At 38.0% G+C, this 26417-nt stretch overlaps 1 protein-coding gene across 1 annotated transcript in view; it reads left to right on the plus strand.

Annotated features, from left to right (window-relative positions):
• The window catches only part of IL1RAPL2 (interleukin 1 receptor accessory protein like 2), a 1002993-nt gene that overhangs the window by 970382 nt on the left and 6194 nt on the right, over positions 1–26417 (plus strand). Inside the window, exon 10 of the mRNA XM_045188489.3 lies at positions 12443–12613. Coding sequence (XP_045044424.2) covers positions 12443–12613 — 171 coding nt within the window. The remainder of the gene's footprint in view (positions 1–12442; positions 12614–26417) is intronic.

The raw sequence follows: 26417 nt of genomic DNA on the forward strand, positions 1-26417 counted from the left end.
GATGCAGGGGCAGGGGCATGGCCCAGTTGTGGCAGTGGTGGGGGCATGGTTGGGGCAGTGGGGGCTGCTTAGACAGCGACAGCGAGCCTTTTTAAAAATAAAATCCTCCTGTTCAAGCCTGCTACTCTTAACAAGCACCTGGCCTGTCCTACAGCCCAACTTTCCAACCAGACAGGAGACTATCTGGGTCAGGGTCTGTCATGGCCCAACTCTTCTCCTTTCTTCAGATGTCACCTGGCTCCCCAATTTCTCTGGTAATGACCCAGCCGACCTCCACAGTCCCAGAAGCTGAACACAGCCCCTGTGTGTCTCCCACTTCCTCTTTATTCCCCCCAGCGACTTCAAGCACCCAGGTCCATCCTGGTGCTGCTCTGTCCTCCTGGTTTGGCAGGGGAGGGAGCTGTTGATTTGGCTCTCGTCCAAGGATCCTGTGGCAGGTGCCAGCAGGCACCAGACCATGGGCTGCAGCAGCCCTGGTCCCCTTGCTGGTCCCAGGGACCTTACCATCCGAAAGCAATCTCATTACCCTCTGCTTTTCAATGTCCGCTAAATTCTGGCCTCCAACCTTCATACATGCTGGGATTCTATTTGCTATTCACTCTGTTCTTCAGAAGATAGGCTAGATGTTTCACCTGTGTGCAGGGGGAAGTGGGCTCTGCTCCCACCTACCTCTCTCCCATCTTCCAACCAAAATCTTAAGTGATTATAGGTATGTATTTATTACCATTTTATTCTTTATAATTATTTTTTTCATTTTTTCTTTCTTCTTAAGAAAGAATTCCTTTTAAATTTTTTTTGTAATACTCATTTGTTGGTAATGAGCTCCACTAATTTTTTTCCCCCCTCTGGGAAGCTCTTTATTTCTACTTCAATTTTATTTTATTTCTTTGTATTTTATTGATTATGCCACTGCTGTTGTCCCAATTTTCCCCCTTCAACATTCTCCACCCAGCACCCCCAATCTCTCAGGGCCCCCCACACCTTTGCTCATGCCCATGGGTCATACATATAAGTTCTTTGGCTACTCCATTTCCTATACTGTAATTTACATCCCTGTGGCTATTGTGTAACTACCAATTTGTACTTCTTAATTCCCTCGCCTCTTCACCCATTCCCCTAAACCCCTCTCCCATCTGGCAACCATCAAAATGCTCTCCATATCGATGATTCTGTCTCTCTTCTGGTTTTCTTAGTTTGTTTTATCGATTCAATTGTTGATAGATTTGTATTTATTACCATTTTTTAAAATTTTTTATTGTCATTCAATTACAGGTGTCTGCCTTTTCTCCCCATCCCTCCACCCCACCCCAGCCAAATCCACCTCCCTCCCCTGCCTCCACCCTCCCCCTTGATTTTCTCCATGTGTCCTTTATAGTAGTTCCTGAAACCCCCTCTCCCCACTGTCCCCTCATCCATCCCCTCTGGTTATTGTTAGATTGTTCTTAACTTCAATGTCTCTGGTTATATTTTGTTTCCTTTTTTCTTCTGTTGATTATGTTACAGTTAATGGTAAGATCATATGGTATTTGTCCCTCACTGCCTGGCTTATTTCACTTAGCATAATGCTCTCCAGTTCCATCCATGCTGTTGCAAAGGTATAAGCTCCTTCTTTCTCTCTGCTGGATAGAATTCCATTGTGTAAATGTACCATGGTTTTTGGATCCACTCATTTGCTGATGGGCACTTCGGTTGCTTCCAGTACTTGACTATTGTAAATTGTGCTGCTATGAAATTGTTCATAGTTTTGATCTTCTTTTTCTTAAATAAGTCCCCTTAACATTTCATATAATAATTGTTTGGTGATGATAAATTCCTTTAGCTTTTTCTTGTCTGGGAAGCTCTTTATCTGCCCTTCTATTGTAAATGATGGCTTTGCTGCATAGAGCAATCTTGGCTATAGGTCCCCCTTTTCATCACTTTGAATATTTTTTGTCAATCCCTTTTGCCTGCAAAGTTTCTTTTGAGAAATCGTCTGACAGTCTTACAAGAACTCCCTTGTAGGTAACTAACTGCTTTTCTTTTGCTCTTTTATATTTCTCTCTTCCTCTTAAACCTTTCGCATTTTAATTATAATGTGCCTTGGTGTCCATCTTCTTTTTGCATCCATCTTCTTTGGGACTCTCTGCGTTTTCTGGACTTGCATGTCTGTTTTCTTCACCAAATTAGGAAAGTTTTCTTTCATTATTTTTTCAAATAGATTTCCAATTTCTTGTTCTTTCTCTTCTCCTTCTGGCAACCCTATGATGTGTATGTTGGTACACTTGAAGTTGTCCCAGAGGATCCTTACACTATCCTTAATTTTTTGGATTCTTTTTTCTTCTTGCTCTTCTGATTGGTTGTTTTTTGCTTCTGCATATTCCAAATTATTGATTTGTTTCTTGGCTTCATCCACTCTACTATCAATTCCCTGTAAATTGTTCTTTGTTTCAATTAGTATATCCTTCATTTCTGGCTGGATGTTTTTTATGTTATTGATGTACTCACTAAATTTCTTGAGTGAGCATCCTTACAACCAGTGTCTTGAACTCTGCATCTGATAGATTGTTTATTTCTATTTTGTTTAGTTTTTTTTTTTTTCCTGGAATCTTGATCTGTTCTTTCATTTGGGCATTATTTATTTGTCTCCTCATTTTGACAGCCTCTCTGAGTTTGTTTCCATGTATTAGGTAGGGCTTCTTTGACTCTGTGCCTTGGTAGCATGGCCTAATATAATAGGTGTCTTGTATGGTCCATTGGTACAGCCTCCCGTATTACACAAGCTGGGTGCTCAAGGTATGCCCTTCTTGTGTGCTGAGTACACCCTCCTCTTGTAGTTGAGCCTTGGTTGTTGTTGGCAAGTCAATGGGAGGAATTCAGCCAGGCCAGTCAGCTACAAGGACTCACAATGACCACTGACCACCAATCTCTACCCTCTGTAGAGGATCAGCTTTGCAAGGGTGATGCGGATCCCAGCCTGCAGGTTCTGTGTGATGTGGCTGAGACGAGACAAATTCACACGGACTACCAACTCCTGTGGAGGAAAAGGGATGGCACGGCCACTATCTCAAGAGGAGAGTGCCTCAACCCTTGCCTTGACAGGCTTTTATTGCTTTTTTTGGGCATATTACATTGAGGGTGATCCTCTTTACTATGCATAGGTTCACTTTAGGCAGTTACAGAAAACAAAGGAGAGGGTGTTGCTAATTACATAAAAGATGAAGGATATTTGCAAATGTAAAGGGAAAAGTGGTTAAGCTGGTTACACTTGTCCTTGGAAGGTTTAGCATAGATTTTTTTTTAAATTTTTTTAAATTTATTTATTTATTTTTATTCAGTTACAATTGTCTGTATTTTCTCCCCTTCCCTCCAACCCACCCCAGCCAGTCCCACCTCCCTCCCCCACCTCTACCCTCCCCCTTGATTTTGTCCTTGTGTCCTTTATAGTAGCTCCTATAGACCCCTCTCCCCACTATCCCCCCCACTCCCCTGTGGCTATTGTTACAATGTTCTTAATTTCAATGTCTCTGGTTATATTTTGTTTGCTTTTTTCTTTTGTTGATTATGTTCCAGTTAAAGGTGAGATCATATGGTATTTGTCCCTCACCGCCTGGCTTATTTCACTTAGCATAATGCTCTCCAGTTCCATCAGCATGGATTTTAGGAAGTTACTTTAAAGATATGCAGTAAATGTTTGCTGCCTCAATTCAGGGTGGGGGAGTTTTAGCAAAAGCAAGCCTCATAGCGGCCTCAGTACAATGCAGGCCTGATTTCCCAGGGGAGAACCTATCCATGGGTGTGGGTCCTGTGTGCTGGACTTCATTCCCCACTGGCCTTTGTGAGTGGGAGCTGGGTCCACACCATGCAGAAGAGTCTCCTACACAGGGGTCCACTCCACAGGGCAAGACTTACTTCAGCAGGGCTCTGAAGCCCACTGAGTCCATCACTTGAGAGTGTCGCTCTTGGAGGTGGTTGGGTGGTAGTGCTTCGATGTTGTCTGTAGCTGTCCATTGGATGTGCAGGCTTTAGGATTTCCCATGTGGTGCAGACCAATGTCAGCAACCACGTGTTATCTGTCTGGTGCCACTTGGCATAAGGTATAAAGTGATTTTCAGATGTGCTGGACTTAGAGGTGCTCAAGGACGGGCTGACTGTGAACTGAGGCCAGCTGCTACTACTTCTGGGTCTAGGGGCATTAGCAAGAGGTACTGGGGGCTCACTGAGGTAGGCTGTTGTTTTTTTGAGAAGACTTGAGAAAATCTGAAGCATGTGCCAAAACAAGCCATTCATATGGAAAGCCATGGGTAACAGCTTGGGTGGACCCATAAGTTGGGTGAAGCAGAGCCTCTAGGAATCACCAGTGCAGGCCAAATGGTATGAGCCAGGTTGATGGAGTCTGAGATATGGCACCCACATTCCAGCTCTGTGGATCTGTGTGGGGTGAGCTTGTAAAAGAAAGAATGGCCTCTGCCAGCAGTTCTGTCTGGGAGAAAGCTGTCCCCCAGCACTTGCCCTGATACCAGACACTTCAGTTTCTCCCCACTTGCCACTAGTGCCTTTCAAGCAGCTATCCCAGTGCTGGAGCTTAAAGGTCATGAGCCCAGTCTGAGTAAGTCCATGTTGAGCCCTTTGAGAGCAACTGCTTGGGAATACAGCAGTTTCTTCCACTAACTAAATCCCCACTGGTTTGCATAGCCAGAAGTTATGGGGATTTATCCTCTTGGCACTGGAACCCTGGGCTGGGGAGCCTAAGTGTGAGGCTGAGACCCTTTGCTCCTGAGATATTCCTCTATATTTTATCCACCACACATGTGTGGGACCAGCCCATTTCATATCTCTGCATCTCTGCTCCTCCTACCAGTGTGGATGGATGTGGTTTCTTTAATTCCATAGTTGTCAGACTTCCATTTAACTTTATTTCTCTCCTTCAGTTAAATGATATCCTTGCTGGGTAAAGCAGTCTTGGTTACAGATCCTTGCTTTTTTTTAAACTGTTATTCTATTATAGTTGTTCCAATTTTTCCTTCTATGCTATCCTCCACCCAGCCCATCTCTTGCTCCCACTGTCAATCCCCACACCGTTGTCCATGTCCATGAGTCATTCACACATATTCTTTCACTAGTCCCTTCCCCTTCTTTGCACCATTATCCCCTTCTTTCCGCCCCTCTGGCCACTGTTATTCTGCTCCATGCTTCCACGTCTATGGTTCTGTTTTGCTCATTAGTTTATTTTGTTCATTAGACTTAAATGAGTGGATTAAAAAAACTATGATCTATTTACACAATGGAATACTACACAGCAGAAATAAAAAAGGAATTCCTACCTTTTGCAAGAGCATGGATAGAACTGGAGAATATTATGCTAAGTGAAATAAGCCAGGCAGTAAAAGGCAAATACCATATGTGGATCCTTGCTTTTTATCACTTTGAATAATTTGTGCCAGTCACTTCTGGCCTGAAATTTTTCTGACGATAAATCAGCTGACAGTCTTATGGGAGCTCCCTTGTATGTAAATCACTGTCTTTCTCTTGCTGCTTTTAAGATTCTCTCTGTGTCTTTAACATTTGCCATTTTAAAAATAAGGTATCTTGGTGTAGGCATCTTTGGGTTTATCTTGTTTGGGACTCTGTTATTCCTGCACTCATGTGTCTTTTTTCTTCACTTGTTAAAGAAGCAGTCATTCCCTCTTCAAATAGGTTCTCAATCCTTTGTTCTCTCTCTTCCTTTTTTTTGGAACCCTTGAGATGCAGATGTTGTTGGGCTTCATGTTGTCCCAAAGGTCTCTTAAACTCCTTTCAATTTTTATTATTTTTTATTTTTGCTGCTCTGATTGTATGTTTTCTACTACCTTGACTCCAAATCAGTGGTTTAACCCTCTGCTTCATCTAACCTACTGTTCATCCTTTCCAGTGTATTCTTCATTTCAGATATTGTATTATTCATTTATTTTATAAATATTTACTGATTGATTTTTAGACATGGAGAGAGGAAAGGAGAAAGAGAGAGAGGAAAAGAGAGAGAGAGGAAAAGAGAGAGGGATATTTGTTATTTTGTTGTTTGATTTATTTTTGCATTCATTTGCGGTTTCTTGTATGTGCCCTGAATGGGGATTGACTCCACAACCTTGGTGTATCAGGACAATGCTCCAACCAACTGCACTAGCCAATCAGGACTCTATTCTTTGTTTTGATTGGTCTTTTTAAAAGATTTTATGCCATTTTTCTTAGCATTGAAATTCCCACAAAATTCCTTTAGCATCCTTATAACCATTATTTTTAACTTTATGTTAGATTGCTTGCTTTCATTTATTTTAGCTCTTTTTCTAGGGATTTCTCCTGTTCAGTAGTTTGGGGCATATTTCTTTGTCCCTCTATTTGGGCTACTTCTTTATGTTTGTTTCTGTGTATTAGTTAAATATGCTAGGTCATTAGTCTTAGCTTATCTTAAGACTAATTAGTCATTAGTCTTGGTATGGTGGTCTTATGCAGTCAGTGTCCTATAGGACTTAGTGGCAGTCTCCTTGATCACTTGAGCTGGGTTCTCCAGGAATGTCCCTTGTGTGGGTACTGTGAGTCATCCTTTTGTAACTGAGTCTTGATTGTTATTAGCCCATCTATGTTTGATTTTAGCCCTCATGCTGGCTGATTGTGAGGATTTTCCCTGATAATACTGTACAACTTGCTGTGTAGGTGCTGAACACACAAAGTGGAATTTGCCTCTATGGGGTCTAATGCCTGCTGAGACCTCCCTTTGGATGTGCCACTTGTGGAGTTAATTTGATCCTGCTCTGATGTCTTCTGAAGCTGGCCACTGTGTGTGTTAGTAGTGTGGCCTCTTAGGAGGAACTGTGGTCCAGGTCAATGCCATACACTGCCTGGTACTGGCTCTGGGAAACCTGGTTTGAAGTACAAAATGATGAACAGTTTGTGGGTGGCTCTGCTGGTCCTTATTGTATATGGAATAGTTTAAGTTGCACATCAAAGTGGGATTACACCAGCAGTGAGCCCAGGGGAAAGTTGGTAAAAATCCCAAGGCACTCTGAGATATGCCTCTACCTACCAACTGCTTGTTAGGTTCAGTCACTGAAGGAGCCTTTGGTAGTAATTGAGTTCCAAAAGATAGGTTCTCAGCAAACCACCAAGTAAGATGAGTGGTGTTTACCAGATTGAGACAGGTTCAAACTCTGTCGGTACTGGGTTTGAGGCCACTCACCAAAATTGCCAGGCTACACCAAGGCTAGTTGCCACCTACAAGGTATCTGCACACTTCTGTGTTGGGATAGGTTTTCAGGGAGACATGAGGGTAAGGCCAGCAGAGTTTATCAGTCCCAAAGAATTCATAATTTGGCTGTGTTGAAGGAAGGGCTCTGCACTGGTAGTTTGTGCTAGGGAAAAATGCCCCCCCTCCTAGAGCCACACAATTCAGTCTATTCCTGGATTCTGCCCAGACCTCCTGGCATGCCCCAACTCTGCAGGGTAGGGCTGCCAGTAGTCTGGATTGTGGGTGAATTGAGACTATAGAGGGTGTGTTTAATGGATTTCAGTGAGGTGGAGACTCTGGTCAGGATCACTGAAGGTGGGCAAATGGCCCCCATCCCAGAGCCACAAAACTCAGCCACTGACACCTTGTGAGTCTGACTGGTACTTCTAAATCCTGGGCCCAGACAGCTGTCTCCTCCACAGTGCATGATCTCTACATGGTTGGGTGACAGGGAGTCCAGAAGGTGGGACTATTGCTTTCCCCTAGGCTGATACCATAAAGAAGGGAGTGTTCCAACCAAGAAAGATGACATCTGTGGGGTGGGAAAGGAACTTAGTACAGGGATCCTGGTGGCTGGAACTTCAGCTATCTTCTGGAGCCACAGACCCAAGTCTTTCCTCACCACACTCTAGTCTACTCCATCTTCCCTCTGCAGAGCCCAAGGTAAGACATTGCAAATGAGATTTTGCACTCTGGCCCTTTAAGTGGGTACCTGTGTCTCTGGGAGACTCCTGCCCCTCCCTGGCGGACAAAATCCCCACTGATTTTCATAACCAGATGTTATGTGGGCTCCTCTTCCTTGCTCTTGTGCTATGGTCTGTGGATCCCCACATGGGGTTGATACTCCATGCTTCTCAGAGGGGACTGTTGTAGCTGAGATATCCCTCCAGAATCTCAACCTCTTCCTGTGGGAGCAGGGACAGCCCTTTACTTGTCTCTGCCCTTCCTACCAATCTCAATGTGGCTTCTTCTGTAAATCCTTGGTCAAAAGACTTCTGTTCAGCTAGCCTTCAGCTTGTTATTCAGGTTGATTGTTCTATATTTTAGCTATTATTCCACTTTGTTTCTGGGAGGATGTAAATGTAACTTCCATCTACTCTGCCACCATCTTGGATCTCAAAATGCCTTCTTTTTTAATTGTTCCAATTTTGAATTGTATTCCTATGTAAATATATAGATGAACTAATGAAAAAACACTTAGGCCCCAATAAATAAATGCACAAAAGGACATGAACAGATATGTCATGTCATAAGAAGGATAAAACAAAAATATGAATTAATATCCATTTCACTTGAAATTAAAATGCCTTATTTTTTAATAAAATGAACTCTAACAGACTGACTTCTTAGCCAGTTTTGGTATAATTCATTTCATTTCAATCTACCAAACCATGATTGCTTTATTTATTTTACCTCTAAATGATTTAGTCATTAAATATTTATTAAGTACCTACTATGTGTCAGGTATTATGCAGGATGTATTCACATATATTTTTATCTGGATCAGCACAATACACACACACACATTCACACATGAAAATACTATAAGAGGCACTAGGGATATAATAAGCAACAAAGATATGCAGTCTTTGCAATTTGAAGCTAAGGATTACACACTAAATTTTGCATAGCAGCAGAACTGGGTTTACACAGGAATGACTTCCTGATAGTGAACAGGATTAAGACAAGGTTTTAAAACAAGAAAGGATACCTGAGGATCAATCCATCCACCATGTCTTGGAATTTCCTCAGAAAACTGGAACTGCCTTTTGACCTGGCAATTCCACTGCTAAGATTTTATCCTAAGAACCCTGAAACACCAATCCAAAAGAACCTATGCACCCTAATGTTCATAGCAGCACAATTTACAATAGCCAAGTGCTGGAAGCAACCTAAGTGCCCATCAGTAACTGAATGGATCAAAAAAGTATGGTACATTTACACAATGGAATTCTATGCAATAGAAAGAAAGAAGGAGCTCGTACCCTTTGCAAGAGCATGGATGGAACTGGAGAGCATTATGGTACGTGAAATAAGGCAGGCAGTGAAAGACAAATACCATATGATCTCACCTTTAACAGGAACCTAGTCAACAAAACGAGCAAGCAAACAAAATATAACCAAAGACACTGAAATTGAGAATAGGCTGACAGTGACCAGAGGGGAGAGGGGAGGGGATTATATGGGAAAAGGGTGAAGGGTTTGCAGGAACCATAAAGGACACATGGACCATAACAAAGGGGGGTGGAAACAGGGGAGGGAGGTGGGGAGGGCTGGGGTGGTGAGGAGGGGTGGGGGAAAAGGCAGAAAACTGTACTTGAACAACAATAAAAAATGTTAAAAATAAATAAGTAAATAATATTAAGTATAAATGATACAGAATAAACTGCAGAACAACTTAAATAAATAAATAAGTTAATTAATTAATTAATAAAAAACAAGAAAGGACAGGTGTGACAACAGGAAAATTCTTCCACAGTTTGTTTCCCTTCCTCATAACTTCTCTTTTCATTGGGAAGTGTATACCTATATGTGAGCCCTCTTCTTTATAATGCTCTGACTGCATTGTACTCTATTTCCTAGTTCCTCAGATGAGCTTAGCACAATTTAATGTGGAGGAAGGTTCATTAGCCTTGCCTAGAAAAGTGCTATTGTTGAATTGCTAGTTTTAAAAAAATTTTTCAGTCCTTGCTGTTAACCTTATTTGAACCATGTTGTTGATTGTGCTCTATCCAACTTGCTCTTCACTGTAAGCAACAGCTGTGGCTACCCATGTGGTTTATTTGGCTGTATACATAAAGCTGAAGTGCATTTTTAAGGCTGTGGTATCTGTGTCACTGCTTGCTAGCTACTTGGCATCCCAGAGTTTCTGGGACATATGACATGGTAGCTTTGAGAGCTCTCTTCCTGTTTTGTCCAGCCACCACAACTTCTTCACCTTTAGTTTATCTTAGAGGGAAATGACTGAAAGTAGGGGCAAACTTTTTTTCAAATAATATGTTCTTCTAGAATATTAGGTAGAATTTATTATCCAGACATGTTGGATGTTAACACACATCAAAGTCATCCATGTTCATTGTCATAACTTGATTTGGGATATGTAAATAGAGAAATATTTTTCTAGTGGAAAGTCTTTGTAGCACCATATAGACTAAGATACATGTGCAACAAGTAATGATAGGATCAGGAGTATGGGAGTTTAGCCATGGTTGGACACCAAAAGTCATAGTCAGGACAAGCAATGGGGCAAGAATCTAGAAAGCCTGGTCAGGTGAAAGAGTCAGGTTGGCTCATACTGTGTATTCAACAAATTATTGTCAAAATAATTAATTAAGTAGTTGAATTCAGGGAGGTTTGTGAGATAGGGAAGTTGTCAAAGTCAGAGGGAAAAAAGGTCTAGTCTGATAATATGGACATTATGGAGTTTGAGGCAGCAAGATCATCCTCCAGGAACAATGAAATCTATCCTGTTCATAGGAATGGAGCTGTGTGTCCTTTGGACTATTTTATTCTTCCAGCTGTGTATCATCACCAGTTGTAAGTCCCAGGTGAAGAATTATAGCTCGAGAAAGTCAAGTGCCAGCAGGTGCATCCTAAACTTGAGTGGAACAGGAGCAGAGGTGCTAGGATTACTGGGAGGTTCTTTCATTAGCATTGCATATGAACATTCTCTCTTCCAAGTGGCTTTTTAAATGTATGACAATGGAATTTGCCCCCTGTGTAAGCCAAATTATCTCAGCTATCCAGGGCAGCCCTTCATGTGCATGTGCTTGTAGGCAATCAAGTAACTCAACCAAGGTTTATGGAAGCCTTTTCCAGCCAAAGGACATGCAAAACTCCTGGCTTCAGGCACCATCTTAACATAAATAACCAGAGTTCCTTTCATGTGAGGGTGGTGAAGGTTGGAATCTTCCTAGAATTAGAACAACACAATCCTGCCTTTCATATCTCTAGATAGTCAAAGGATCCTGCCTATTCCTATCATAGGGTATGTATATATCTTTATATGCTTACCCATTTTTCCTCCTTCAGCAGGTAGAACCAAATCATTAATGATATAGGTAAGTGAGTGGCTGCTTCGTTATGTAAAATACCTTATGGTCAGGTTTTAACTATATTCTAATCAGATCTGTTTCAATGGAAAAGTATTGACATGTTTTAGAAACAAATCTTAAAATATTTGCCTGTCTTTTAAAATTATTATTTGCAAGTGTATGGGTTTAATAAATACTAATAATTCCATATGAGTCTATGCTCACTATGTTAAATTTTAAAAAGAAGTTTTCTATAAGTAAGGGACTTTTGACAAACACTATAACTCTTCTAAAACCAGTGGGGGCTACTACCTTGAGTAATATTGTATTCATTAATATTTTTTTCAGGAAAAAATATATGTGGAGAGGTTGTCTCCAGGCCGATAAAGCAAAGGAGGAAGAATATACATTCTCAAGGCACAGTTATCTCTCTGACTAAATATGTGAAGAGAGAAACCTAATTTGCCAATACTGAAAAGATGTATATTTTGAAACAAAACCTTCTTTTTGAAGTTTGTGTCAAATTAGTTGGCCATGGATTGAGCAAGAATAATAGGGAATGCACTTGTATAAAACCTAGCTGCTGTCTCTAATATTTGGTAATGAAGTATTTTTTTGTATATGAAGATGATGACAATAACCAACTGGAAATATGGCATGTACTGTGAGTAGTGTCTCCAGGACTAAGGCTGGATTATTACCATCTTCCACACTCCAGGGCCCAGCCCCTCTTGGATCTCTTGCACATATTTGTGCAAACTAGGTGTAGTCTGTGACCAAGTAACAAATCCAAGCCAACTGGCACAGGAAAAAGTTCAAATCCATGCCTTTGGTCTATTTAGTCCTGCATTCAAATACACTGACCTAATTAATCAGACATCACTGAATATCACAAGTATGTATAGTCCTAAAGAGTCACAAGTAATAATTCTCTCTATTATTCTTCTTGACTGTGCCCCATTACATAAAAGTCTCAGGTCATCTAATATGATTAAGTTATGTTGAAATGTACTATATTTCTTATAACATGACAGATGACTTATTTTTTCCAATTATTAACAACAGTCTCTGATTATAGTGCTTATTCCAGTCTGTTAGTGGTTATAGATTTTTAGTACTTTAAGAGAACCTGCTAATATGTGCAGCCTTTTTGTTCTTCTTTATATTTAAGACAACAAGGAATATGATGCTTATCTCTCTTACACAAAAGTGGAACACCATACTTTAGACTGTGATGATCCTGAAGAAGAGCAGTTTGCTCTTGAAATACTGCCAGATGTCCTAGAAAAACATTATGGATATAAACTCTTCATTCCAGAAAGAGACCTGATTCCAAGTGGAAGTAAGTACTTTCATGTTTTGTATTTTAAAAGCTTGATTTCTTTTAGGAACAAATATGGAAGCTTCAAATATTAGAGACAAGTATTTAGATGGTTGTTTCTCACAGATTTTACTAAATTAAAAATTCTCCCCAATGCCTGTGTTCTCACATTTTAACATCCATAGTTTTTTAAAGGCACTCACTTATATTTCAGGTATGGTTTTGAAATTGTGCCTTAATGGTATTTTTATTCTATTGCCTTTGTGTTCTGAGAAAATATATTCCTTAAAAAATAATCTGTATAAGTCAGTTAAAGTCTTTTCAATGCATTTCAATTACAAAGCTGGTCTTTTGTCATTGTGCTTCTACATATACCTACAATCATTGTCACTAATAACTGAATTTATGCCTTGTCACTCATTTTCATATTTATAGAAAAAAACACTTAAAAAGATATGTGAGGCCACTGGGAACTGCACTTTCACTGTTTATTTAAATTATTTTTAAGAAGTTCTGGATCATGTGGGCTTGAATGCTACTTTTAAATTATGTTACATATTGAAAGCTCTGTTTTCACTTTCAGAATAAATTCAGGTTCAAGTAAAAATATATACTTAGTTCCTGTTAATATTCAGAGTGCTACACAGAGTAAAGTGTAAAGGCAGTTCAGAAAAGCCTACGATATGGACCCTACTGTCAAAAAGCTTAAAATGCCACTAAGAGCAAATAAAAGTGCTAGAATTAATTTGCATGTGAGTTTATGTTAATATCCTTGAGGGGGGGGGAAGCTGAAATGTGACCACAAATCAGAATATGGTGATTTATATACATGCAATAACAAAATTTAAAAGGTTGTATTTGCAGTACTTCACAGTATATAAATTTTTTCTCAAATGTGTCACTTTATTTCATCTTTACAATAACCCTATGTAGAGAGAGAAAGCAGGCACTATCCTCCTACAAATGAGTAAATAAGGCCTCAAAGAATAACTAGATCACACAGCTGGTGAATGGTAAAGCTTGAATTAGAATGTAGATCTCTTTGACTCTGGTTCTCACTTCATTAAATCATGCTATTCCTCAATAACATTTATTAAGATTATCAGCAGTTCACAGTAATTGCTAAACTGATAGGAGATAAATTGAAACAACTGAATTTGGATTGTCCATCTCTTTTCTCAGACTGTATATGTGTCTATCTATGTTTGTGTGTGTATGTGAGTATGCACATTTACACATGCAAAGAATAAAGAAAATAGTATTTACTGCTCCATTATTTTCCTGCACCACAAATGAAAGAATTCCCCAAATTTCTTCCCATAGTCCTTTGCTTCTTTCTTTCTGCAATTTTCTTCATTTTCATTACTTCACATACTACGTCTCCATTGATCAAGCCCCAATGAGCACACTGATACCTCAGAGTCATTTTTTATTCTTCTGTATCTCTCTCCCAATTCCAGTGGCCATTGCATCTTTTCCATTCTCACTTCTACCATTCTAGCATAGGCATTCTGAAATGTTGATTAGTCTCTACCTTCCCTGTTTTTTCTCTCATTCATCTGGTCTCACTAATATGTATACCTCCTTGATCACGTCACTCCTCTATTCAACATCATTAAATTATTCACCATTTCCTATAGGATAAAATTTATAACTCTTAGGTAAACATTTATATAGCCTGGTGCTAACCTAGATTTATCTTCTACAATTATCTCCTACCATTTATTGTACTTACACCTTCTACTCTTAATTGTGCCTTTCATATACATTGCGTGGCCCTATAATGCTTTTGTTCATGTTAGTCTTTTATGCCTTTATAAATCCTACTTAACTTTCTCCATACAACTGCCTCTGTGAAAATTCTGTAATAATTTCTCTAGCCCTAGAGATTATAATCACTTGTTTGACCGTAAATTTTGTACTCTTGATATTTTGTATTATTTTATGTGCACTCCCACCTAGTTATGGCAGCAAGATTGTAAGCTTCATGAGGACAGGAATTCTGTCTCATTTATTCTCATACCCCTGTCTTCATCTAAGCAGAATAATTGAGATCACTGGATGCTTCGTAGATGCTTGTTGATTTTGTTTGAACAGTGTTGTTTTAAAACAGGAGACAATGAGAATAAAATGAGTAAGGGTTTAAATTATTCATTTTTAATTTAGTTTTTAATTAGTTTATATTCAATATTATTTTGTATAACTTTCAGATGTACAGCATAGATTTTTGCATGACAGTATGTGAAAGACATTTTCTTTCTTTTTTGGGGGGGGGTATACTTTGAAACCTGATTATGTTATAGTTTAACCAGGAAGAACAGATTCATGACATTATAAAAATTGAGGGAAAATATACATAATATAAAAATTAACATGATAAACTATCCAATTCAGTAGCTTTGGAATCTGGATAATGTTGTACCACCATCAGCTATCAAGTTCTTAAACATTTTCATTATCGTGAAAGGAAGCCCCATACAGTTCAAAGAGTACTTTCCATTTTTCCAAGCCTCATTCTCTCTTGATCTCTAAGTTCTTTCCTGTCTCTAGGGCTATGCTCCATTTTTTTATGTACAGATACCCACATATATCCCTTCCGATTGACAGAGCTTCATTAATCAATTGTTTATGAAAGACATTTTCTCAAACAAAGTGAATATGAAAGTTTCAAAGGGAGTTTCTACTGAAAGAAAAAAATGTGATTAAATGATGAGACAGTGTCAATCCTTGAAACAAGCTAATGAGTATATTACTTTTATTTTTTCAAGTATTTGCAAAAAAAAAACAGCTACAAGATGTTAATTAATCACTGATAAAAAAATTTAAAAACTTCTTTACTATTTTTGGCCTTATTTATTACATTACTATGTATGTTTTGTATCGTTCCCAAAAACATCTTGTTAAATGTAGAATTCTGTAAAATCTACATTTAGAGTGATAATAGCTTAAGTGGTATTAAGCTAATATCATTACCAAAGTAGAATTTATATTCAATGTCAAGTTATCTTCAGCAAAACTCAATGTGGTACTGGTCTTTCTGCTTTCTTGCAATATAAAATTGTTAGCCCCACAATAACCAGTCTTTATCAACCTGACCAAGTGAATAAAAATAGCAGTTTTTATGTCTGAATATTTCAACATCATTTTTATTCTGAACTTGAAAACAATGATTCACCATTGCACACATTAGAAATGGAAACAAGAACAATATGGAACACAGGAGATCCACTTTACCTGAGACTCAGTAGATGACACTTGATTATTGTGTAAAGAAGCAGCTATTTGTACTTGGGTGAGAATCACATCCAGAGAGAATTAGCGGGAGAAGGATGCAACTCAAAATTGTGTCCTCTTAGTGCTCACCGATAGTCTATTTTGATGACTTGGACAAGTGAATTGAATCAACCTGCAATGTCACTTTAGCCAAACATGTGGTAGAATACTTTATACTTCACTGAGTCAGCTACTTATTTGGATGACTTCATTGAAATTAATTAGTTATATTGCTGCATTATAGAGAGGTCTGAACATCTTTCTTGACCATAGAGTGTAAGGCCAGTACAACTTGTATTTTCTAGTTCAAAACTGCAATAGCTGAGAATTGTAACACACTGCATAAAAGATGATAGGGGTTGTCACTTACTATACCTTGGCATTTAAAGAACTTAACATAAAAACACCCAAGGAGATGTTATCAGAATGGGGCAAATATTTTACAGTACATAACAATCACTTTATTTTTTTTTTTTGAGATTATACAACTATCAGACAGAGCAGGGAATTGGATCCTGGATGCCCAATGGTGCACAGGAAGAAAGACTCTTTTTATAAGTAAGCCATTGACACAATTGTGTGGGTTTTAGTTGCAACCACTGGAGGCTGTTTGACTTTAAGCCTTCCTTCCTGAACAGGGTAATTCATGTTCTCTGAATTCCAGTTTATGAGTGTAACATGCAAAAGATCATAAAAAGGTCCTTTGACAATTTTTCTTTTCCATCAACATTTCAGAGCTGGCGGGGCAGTCACCATGTCATGATTAAGGAGATTTTCCTTGGCATTTTTAGCACACATTCAGGAAGTTGATGAAGTATATGAATAATATACTTAATTTACACATGAATGACAGAGTAGAACATTTTGGACTTGGAGTATGTATGTTATTAATGAAGTTTCTGTGCTCTGTATTTGTAGCCATTAGTAAATATTTAACAGATTTGGCTATATAAATATAGAAACATTGCTGTGGAAAAGGGAGACCTAGTTATAATATTGTAAGTTATGTTTGTCCCTCACATCTCATTTAAAACATGTTGTCCCCAAACTACTTGTTCCTCTAAAAACTAACAATGAGGCCTTTGAGGATTGTAGAAGCAGACTTCATGATGTTCTTGATCTAAAACAATAATTTTCTATTAATCAAATCAATGAAGTCTGTGACATAAACCCATTCATATTTAACACTTTCATTTTGATGTATCTTCAGTTTTTTATTGCACCATTCTCATTGTATTCCAACTCAATATCATTAACACATAAACCTTTCCAATGCATACAGTTTCAAAAGTACATGAGTGGGGAATGAATCTCCCTCCACATCCCTCCCTCTTCCCCAGCCATCTGTCTCTCTCTTTCTCCCTCTCTTTCTCCTTCTCCTAAGAGTTCTTAAAAGCTATTTGCTACCTCCCAGAGAAAAAGTATTTAAAGGATTAAAAAAAAAAAAAGCTTCAATACAGTCATGGCACTTTCCAATGTGAGGTCAAAGTGTCTGAACCCTTCCCACATGACCTACTAGAGAAGTGTACTTTGGTCATCAGGAACCAGCATAAATATTTTCTCTTAATGCTAAAATTAAAAGTCTTCAATTATGGACATTATTTTCATAGCAATGACCTACATTTCCATTTTTGGACCTGTGGCCAGGATCTTTCTTATGTTTTCTCAGGTATGGTGCCCGAATGTGGCAAGAATTCTTACTTTCCAGTAATAGTTTGGTCTGTTTTTTCCCAGGCTAGAAACACGTGCCCTGAGAATAGCAAAAGCAACTTTGTTGTGAAAAGGCATCTTAATGTCATAAAGGACAGGCAACCACAAGAAAACCAGATTAAAAATAAAAAACCTACTCAAAACTATCTAGAGACAAAAACTTGAGAAGCAGAGACTTTCTCACCCCTGCAGCTGCTGAGCTTTCTGGTATAAAGTACTGTACACACACCACATTGTGCTCATGGGGCCTAGTAGATCCTTGAGGAATGAACAGATGTGCTGTGAAGTTGACAAGTGACCAACAGAACCCAGCTGTGTAACTGAGATCCTGAAATGGGGGACATTTTTTGGATGAGTACCATGTAGGCTCCGGAGCCCATTTTATCACAGTGTTTCGGCAGAGATTTAAAAAATACATGAAAATATAAAAATTTATTAAATTGGGATGAAGGCTATTGATCAGATGGAGAAAATAGCATTCCAAGACTTAGAGCATGAATATCCCAAACATATATGTTTTGTTTGCCTTTAGGAAAAAGAAGTGAAGTATATATACACATAAATTTATAAATATATAGAAATATTTATATACATATAAGTATATGGCTATAATATTATAAATATGTAATATTTATAATATTATATATCCAATATATTAATATTTATATATGATATATGATGTTTATATAAACATATATTTATATAATATACTATAGATTTATATTATATATGGATTATATATTATATAATTGTATATGCATCCATATATTATATAATATATTATATAATGTATAAAAAGTATATGTTGTAGATTTATAATATATATTTATTATATATGCATACATATATACATTATAAAATATATTTATATATTTTTAAATATACATTATAAAATATATATACATATGCACATGCATACATATATATGCAACATTTATTTTTTTTTAATTTTAATTTTCTATTGTTATTCAATTACAGTTGTATGCCTTTTCTCCCTATCCCTCCACCCCACCCCAGCTGAACCCACCTCCACCCTCCCCCTTGATTTTGTCCATGTGTCCTTTATACTAGTTCCTGTAGTCCCCTCTCCTCACTGTCCCCTCCCCACTCCCCCCTGCCCATTGTTAGATTGTTCTTAATTTCAATGTCTCTGGTTATATTTTGTTTGCTTTTTTCCTCTACTTATTATGTTCCAGTTAAAGGTGAGATCATATGGTATTTGTCCCTCACCGTCTGGCTTCTTTCAGTTAACATAATGCTCTCCAGTTCCATCCATGCTGTTGCAAAGGGTATAAGCTCCTTCTTTCTCTCTGCTGCATAGAATTCCATTATGTAAATATACCATAGTTTTTGGATCCACTCGTTTGCTGATGGGCACTTAGCTTGCTTCCAGTACTTGGCTATTGTAAATTGTGCTGCTATGACCATTGGGGTGCACAGGTTCTTTTGGATTGGTGTTTCAGGGTTCTTAGGGTATAATCCCAGCAGCGGAATTGCTGGGTCAAAGGGCAGTTCCATTTTTAGTTTTCTGAGGAAAGTCCATACTGTTTTCCACAGTGGCCTCACCAGTCAGCATTCCCACCAACAGTGCACTAGGGTTCCCTTTTCTCTGCATCCTCTCCAACATTTGTTTGTGGATTTGTTTATGTTGGCCACTCTGACTGGTGTGAGATGGTACCTCATTGTGGTTTTAATTTGCATCTCTCTGATGGCTAGTGATGCTGAGCATCTTTTCATATGTCTCTGGGCCCTCTGTATGTCTTCCTTGGAGAAGTGTCTGTTCAAGTCCTTTGCCCATTTTTTAATCGGGTTGTTTGTCTTCCTGGAGTGCAGTCGTGTGAGTTCTTTATATATTTTGGAGATCAGGCCCTTGTCTAAGGTATCATTAGCAAATATGTTTTCCCATACTGTTGGTTCTCTTTGTATTTTAATGCTGTTTTCTTTAGCCCTGCAGAAGCTTTTTATCTTGATGAGGTCCCATTTGTTTCTCCTTTCCTTTACAAAAGGAAATAATCCCGCTGCTGGGATTATTTTTTTCTTTTAACCCTTCTTCCTTCCTTTCCTTCTTTCTTGTTCTATTCCTTCTTTTTTTCCCTTTATATCTGTTCTTCATTCCTTCTTCTTTTTTTTATCTTTTAATTCCCACAAGTGAGACAATAACACCTAGAACTGTGAAAAGACCAGAGTTGGACCCAAAGAGGGGGCATCCCAACAGCTGAGACAGTGAAAGAAATGTCCCTTTGATACTCCAGAGAATTTGCAAGTTATTGTATATTATTATTATTATTATTATTATTATTATCATTGTTATTTTCATTAGTTTTACATCACTCATTTTATTAGCGTTGGTTCTCTTTGTAGTTTGGTGCTGTTTTCTTTAGCCATGCAGAAGCTTTTTATTTTGATGAGGTCCCATTTGTTTATTCTTTCCTTTATGTCCCTTGCTTTAGGGGACATGTCTGTGAGGATGTTGCTACGTGGAATGTCTGAGATTTTCCTGCCAATATTTTCCTCAAGGACTTTTATGGTGTTACAACTTATATTTAAGTCTTTTATCCATCTTGAGTTTATTTTTGTGTATGGCGTAAGTTGGTGATCGAGTTTCATTTTTTTTGCACGTAGCTGTCCAGATCTCCCAACACCATCTGTTGAAGAGGCTGTTTTTGCTCCATTTTATGCTCCTGCCTCCTTTGTCAAATATTAATTGACCGTAAAGACTTGAGTTTATTTCTGGGCTCTCTGTTCTGTACCATTGGTCTATGTGCCTGTTTTGATGCCAGTACCAGGCTGTTTTGATTACAGTGGCCTTGAAATACAGTTTGATATCAGGTATTGTGATCCCTCCTGCTTTGTTCTTCTTTCTCAAAGTTGCTGCAGCTATTCAGGGTCATTTATGGTTCCATATAAATTTCTGAAATGTTTGTTCTATATCTGTGAAATATGTCATGGGTACTCTAATAAGGATTGCATTGAATCTATAAATTATGCAACATTTATTAACAATTTCATTTTAAGTATATTTTACTGCTTATACTATTACAATTGTCCCATTTATGCACCTCTGCCCTGCACCCCCAGCCATCCAGCATTACCCCCCTTAGTTTATGTCCATGGGTTGTACATATAAGTTCTTTGTGTTCTCCATTTCCTATGCTATTGTTAACAAACCCCTGTCTATTTTGTACCTACCAATTATGCTTCTAATTCCCTGTACCTTTTCCCCCATTCTCCCCCTTCCTCTCCCCACAGATAACCCTCCATGTGATCTCCATTATGTGATTCTGTTCCTCTTCTAGTTGTTTGCTTAGTTTGCTTTTGTTTTTAGGTTCAGTTGTTGATAGTTTTAAGTTCATTGTCATTTTTTTGTTCATAGTTTTGGTCACCTTTTTCTTAGGTAAGTCCCTTTCACATTTCATATAATAAGGGCTTGGTGATGATAAACTTCTTGAACTTGACTTCATCTAGGAAGCACTTTATCTAGCCTTCCTTTCTAATGATAGCTTTGCTGGGTAGAGTAACCTTGGATGTAGGTCCTTGCCTTTTTATGACTTTGAAAACTTCTTTCTAGCCCCTTCTTGCCTGTAAGTTTTCTTTTGAGAAATCAGCTGAAAGTCTTATGGGAGCTCCTTTGTACGTAACTGTCTCCTTTTCTCTTGCTGCTTTTAAGATTCTCTCCTTATCTTTCATCTTGGGTAATTTAATTATGATGTGTCTTGGTGTGTTTTTCCTTGGGTCCAACTTCTCTAGGGCTCTCTGATCTTCCTGGACTCACACATCTATTTCCTTCATCAAATCGGGGAAGTTTCCTTCATTATTTGTTCAAATAACTTTTCAATTTCTTGCCCTTCCTGTTCTCCTTCTGGCACCTCTATGATTCAGATGTTGGAACGTTTCAAGTTGCCCCAGAGGTTCTTCAGCCTCTCCTCATTTTTTTGAATTCTTGTTTCTTCATTCTGTTCCAGTTGAGGTTCTTTTTCTTCTTTCTGTCTCAAGTTGTTGATTTATGTCCCCGTTTCCTACCTATCACTGTTGATTCCCTGTACATTTTTCTTCATTTCACTTTGTATAGCCTTCACTTATTCCTTTATTTTGTGGCTATGCTCAATCATTTCTGTGAACATCTTGATTACCAGTGTTTTGAACTCTGCATCTGACAGGTTACTTATCTCCTCATCGCTTAATTCTCTGTTTACAGTTTTGATGTTTTCTTTCATTAGAGACATATTTTTTTGTCTCAGCATACGTGTTATGTTGTAAGGGATGGAGCCTTAGGTATTAGCCAGGACATGGCAACCCACTTAACTGTGTTGTGGAGCTGTATGTGGGGGAGGGGTCAAAGAGGGAACAATGTTGCTTGGTGGGCTTTCGTCCTGCTTTCAGTCACTTCCTCCAGTACCCACAAGTGAATTGGGCCCTTCTGGTTTGGATTCCCAGGTTGGTGGGTTTCTGTAGATTCTAGGAACCCCTGGATGCCTCCAAAATACTCTCCTGTGTGACTGAGAGTTCCTCCCACTGCCACAACCCACAGAGGTTTTTATAGCCAGAGGTTTTGAGACTTTATTTCCCTCTACTGGAATCCTGGGTTGCACAGTCTGTCCTATTCCCCAGTTGTTCCTCCTGGTTTATTTGCACACAAATGTGGGGCCACTGGGTGCACCAGCCACCACCTCTCCTGCCCACTTCACCAGCCATAGCCTGGCTACGCATCCTCTCTGCCCAACGTGCCTGTCTCTGTCCTTCCTAGTGGTCTGGATGAATGTTTCTTCTTTAACTCCTTGGTTGTTGGATTTCCATACAGTTCAATTTTCTAGCAGTTCTGTTTTTTTTTTTTTTTTTTTAATTGGTTATTGTCCTTTTGGTTTTGTGAGGCAGCAAAGGGTATCTACCTACACCTCTGTCTTGGCCTGAAGTCTATTAACAATTTTAAATTGAGCCAGTTATGGCTGAAGATTTAGAAATATCTAAAGATGTCTAACTGGGCTTTGAGTAGTTAAAACAATCCTTCAAAACCTTTAACCTCAATTTCCCCTTTTATTAGTAGGAATACTATGGGGAGCTCTATTTGAGTTATTCATGAATCTTTGCATCTGAGAAAGATACTAGTGAAATAAAAATATTATGATGCCTATGATTGATCAGCAATGTCTGTTGAAGTTGTATTTTTGAATTTGGCCTCAGATATCAAATTGGCTTTCTATTTGTTTTCATGCTCAATTTTTCTATGAGTTTCTCTCACTCAGGTATCTTAGGACATCTTCAATAATTTAAGGAAAAAATATATAATGTCTAATTAAATTCTTGAATTTTCTAGACTTCCCTGACTAGTCTAATAATCATTTCTTTAATACTTAGCACTAGCCATGTCATTATGATGATAATGAAATAAGAAATGACTGGAGAATACATCTGGGGTCAGATGATGCCTAATCACTTCTGAAGTGAGGCATGCAGAAAACTCTTTTGGACATGGATCTGTAGTATTCATTGACAATAGTTCCTCTAGTAGCTGGACATATTGTACACCATTAAAGTAAATTGTCCTCATGGATTGCTACAATACTTTTCCATGCAATCTGATATCTGAGACCTAAAAAATGTGAGGCAAAGGTGACATGAAAAATCATGGCAATTTAACACATTTTGTGCAATTACTCACATAGAATAAAATTAGATATACCCACTATTCCCTTTCAGTCAGAGTCAAGAGAGACGAAACTACCCCATTGTACACACTGAAGTCAGGAATACACTGAAGTAAATGGACTGAGGTGTGTCATCAATGTCTGAGGTAAAGAAAGAATTCATTGTGTAGAATTTAAATCAGTAAGCATACTGTTTGGGAAGCACAAAGAACAGACACCTTTAAAAATAAAAAGAGTAGGAGACCAGGATAAAATTGTCTTAAGTACTGAAGGAACCACAGAAAAGACTGCATAAGGGGCAAATTGTCTTGCTCATATTTACTAGGATTGCACTGATTGGAATTACTATATGTACAAGTTTCTAGGGTATGAGGTTAATTGAGAAAATAAGAGGGGAATGGCCTTTTGCAGATTATCTTCACTACTCTCAATATTATCTTTATTTCAATATTATCCAAATGTGCTCCATTACCTACCTCTACTCTTGGATAGGAGGTGAAGAGAGAAGGGAAAGGAGTTAGAGAAGTAGACAACATTTCAGAGTTGATTATGCCCACTACCATGCTCTCCTGCCCACCCACAGCTTAAATGCAATAGTAAAAGTAAAGGATCCACTTTCAGAAATGTAGCCTCTAAAATCAAAACTGTAAATAAATATAGTTCCCTACAGTCACAAGGTCTCAGCCAATCCATGTTAACTGTTGATTAACCTATTAATCAAAAATGTAACTCCCACAAAAAAATTATACTAGCAAACTATGTATGAATTATCAAGCCAAGGATGTGTAGAGAGCAGGGACATAGAAGGTTTTGGTAGGGTAATATCACACTGCTTAGAAATTCACCTCCTCCCCCTCACACACACCTAGCTAAATAAAAATTTTGTTGCCTCAATCTCTTTGGCAGACAGAGATGGAATCTTACATCTGCTAGAGTCAGAAGCAACACTCCAAAGCTTTAGCGACAACACCCAAAATAGTCAGGTTGTCAATCTGTATAACTCTTTCAGTAGTTTAATATTAAGCATCATTATGTAAAATGCAGACATTATTTTCAGTGAGACCACATTATCAAGTACACCACTGTAACCCTCTAGTTATATGAGAGGACTAATTTTTTTTCCCAAATATATAGTGCTGAGTCATGCATTTTTCTTTGATACATGGAAAACCTATATTATTTTTTGCTGGTTTCTTCATACCAGTAATAGGAAAGGAGCCATCTCAATCACTGACAGAAACTGTCTCGGTTTTAAGTCTTGGTATTAAGGCATAGATTTTATAAGTATCATTGTTGATGGATATCAATTAGCTAACGTTAAACAAAAAATAATGGATTGTTATGTTTTGATACATCTTGTCTTGCCCTAGTGATTTGTCTGTTTAACTGATAGTGGATGTACAGAACTGCAGGTATAAGCATATAGAACTACTATTATATGAACCTGGCAAAGTAATCAAGCATGCCTCTGACTATAGACTGTTTGTTTTTTCTTAACTTTTTTTAATATGCTAACTGCCCCTACTAATGACCTTGATATAAGTGGAAGTGTCAACACAAAACATAATTTACAAGTTGCTAATTGATTAGTTTGCTAATTTATGGTTAATTTATGGTTTGACAACATATGGTTAGCGTGCAGTAGCAAGAGCACATGAAATTCATGAATATGGAATGTTTTTCTCCCTTATCCTTCTGCCTACATCTGCAGCAGATTCAGAGCCTAAAATTTAGTAAAGTACTGAGTTCTTTCGGAAAAGTGTATACATCCCTTTAGTAAAATTTATTGGGGCTGCCATTATTACTGCTTCAATTTTATTGCTTATTTCTTCCTCCAGTGTATTTTTTTTTTTTGCTGTGTTAATGCGTGTCCTATTTTCAAGTCAGCTTTATGTCTCTAATTCTGCATTTTTAAATGTACTGGAATTTTTTACAAGTACCCGTGAAAGTGATTTTAAAATTGAATTTGATTTGCCTTTAGTATGGTTTGAGATAATCACTTTTCTTGTTTCCTACAAATAATGGTGGTACTGGCATGACCTTTCTTTGCTTCTCTAATAGATACATCCCAAGGAGGGCCTAGGGACAATGCATTTTCTTCTAGAATATATTTCTAATTTTCTGTCAAAAGGAGAAGATTCTTGGCAGGTGCACTTATAATGTGAAAAATGAATGTATACCAATGTAAGCACCCTTATCAAATTTTTCTTTGCCAAATTGTGAAGTTCACAAATAGATTAAGTGTAATTAGGTTTGTTTCATGTCTGATAATCTGGTATAGTTTCACAGCCTTGTCTAGAAAAGCAGAGGGTTCTTTAGCTTATTCTGTCATTGTAAGTTACTTTAAAACTTGCACAGACATAATGACCTTTAATTTAAGGGATATTTTATATTTTTATGTAGAAAAAAAAGAGTTTTTTAAGGGATTCATGCTACTCAGTTGCTAAATTTGCCTGAAAAAGTCAAAGTAAGATATTGAGAATATTCATATGTGCTATGGATTTGGTGATTTTGGGGAGGGGGGTTCTTTATTATCTCTTCATGATAACAAGCTTTATAAAAATGGTTTCTGGAGGTTTCTAAAATGTCTCCAAAACCCACAGCCCTATCATAGGTAACACTGTTGCCTGACAGAGACTACACTAGCCATGGATAAGCAATATCTTAACTTGATACCTTTTTTTTCATAGTTTATTTGGAACTTTTCCAAGTCTACACACCCTGATTGATCTCTAATTCATGGATAGCAAACTTTCTCTGTGAAGATCCAGATAGTAAATATTTTAGGCTTTGAGGATTATATATAGTCTCTGTTGCATCATATTCTTTCTATTCTTCCTTTTACAAAACTTTAAACACTTTAATAATCATTCTTAATTCACAGGCCATAAAAACAGAGTATGATCCTAATAGATCAGGCTGCAATTCAGTAATTGGATGCAGACATGCAACCCCAGGGTAAGGGGGAAATTATTTTGGGCACTTGCTATGTAGAAGTCAACAATTCTCTGGCTAAAGATTAGCAAGTGAAAAATACTAACTCTACCTCTTTAGTCTCTTGTTAATTTACTTATATTTTCCATGATAATTAGGTCCTTCTTTTGTTTTGTTTTGTTTTCATGAATGTAGAGAAAGAAAAAGAGAGGAAGGGAGGGAGGGAGGGAGGGAGGAAGGGGGCAAAGGGAGATATACAAGAGAGA

Source organism: Desmodus rotundus, chromosome X (assembly GCF_022682495.2).
Source record: "Desmodus rotundus isolate HL8 chromosome X, HLdesRot8A.1, whole genome shotgun sequence".
NCBI lineage: Eukaryota > Metazoa > Chordata > Mammalia > Chiroptera > Phyllostomidae > Desmodus > Desmodus rotundus.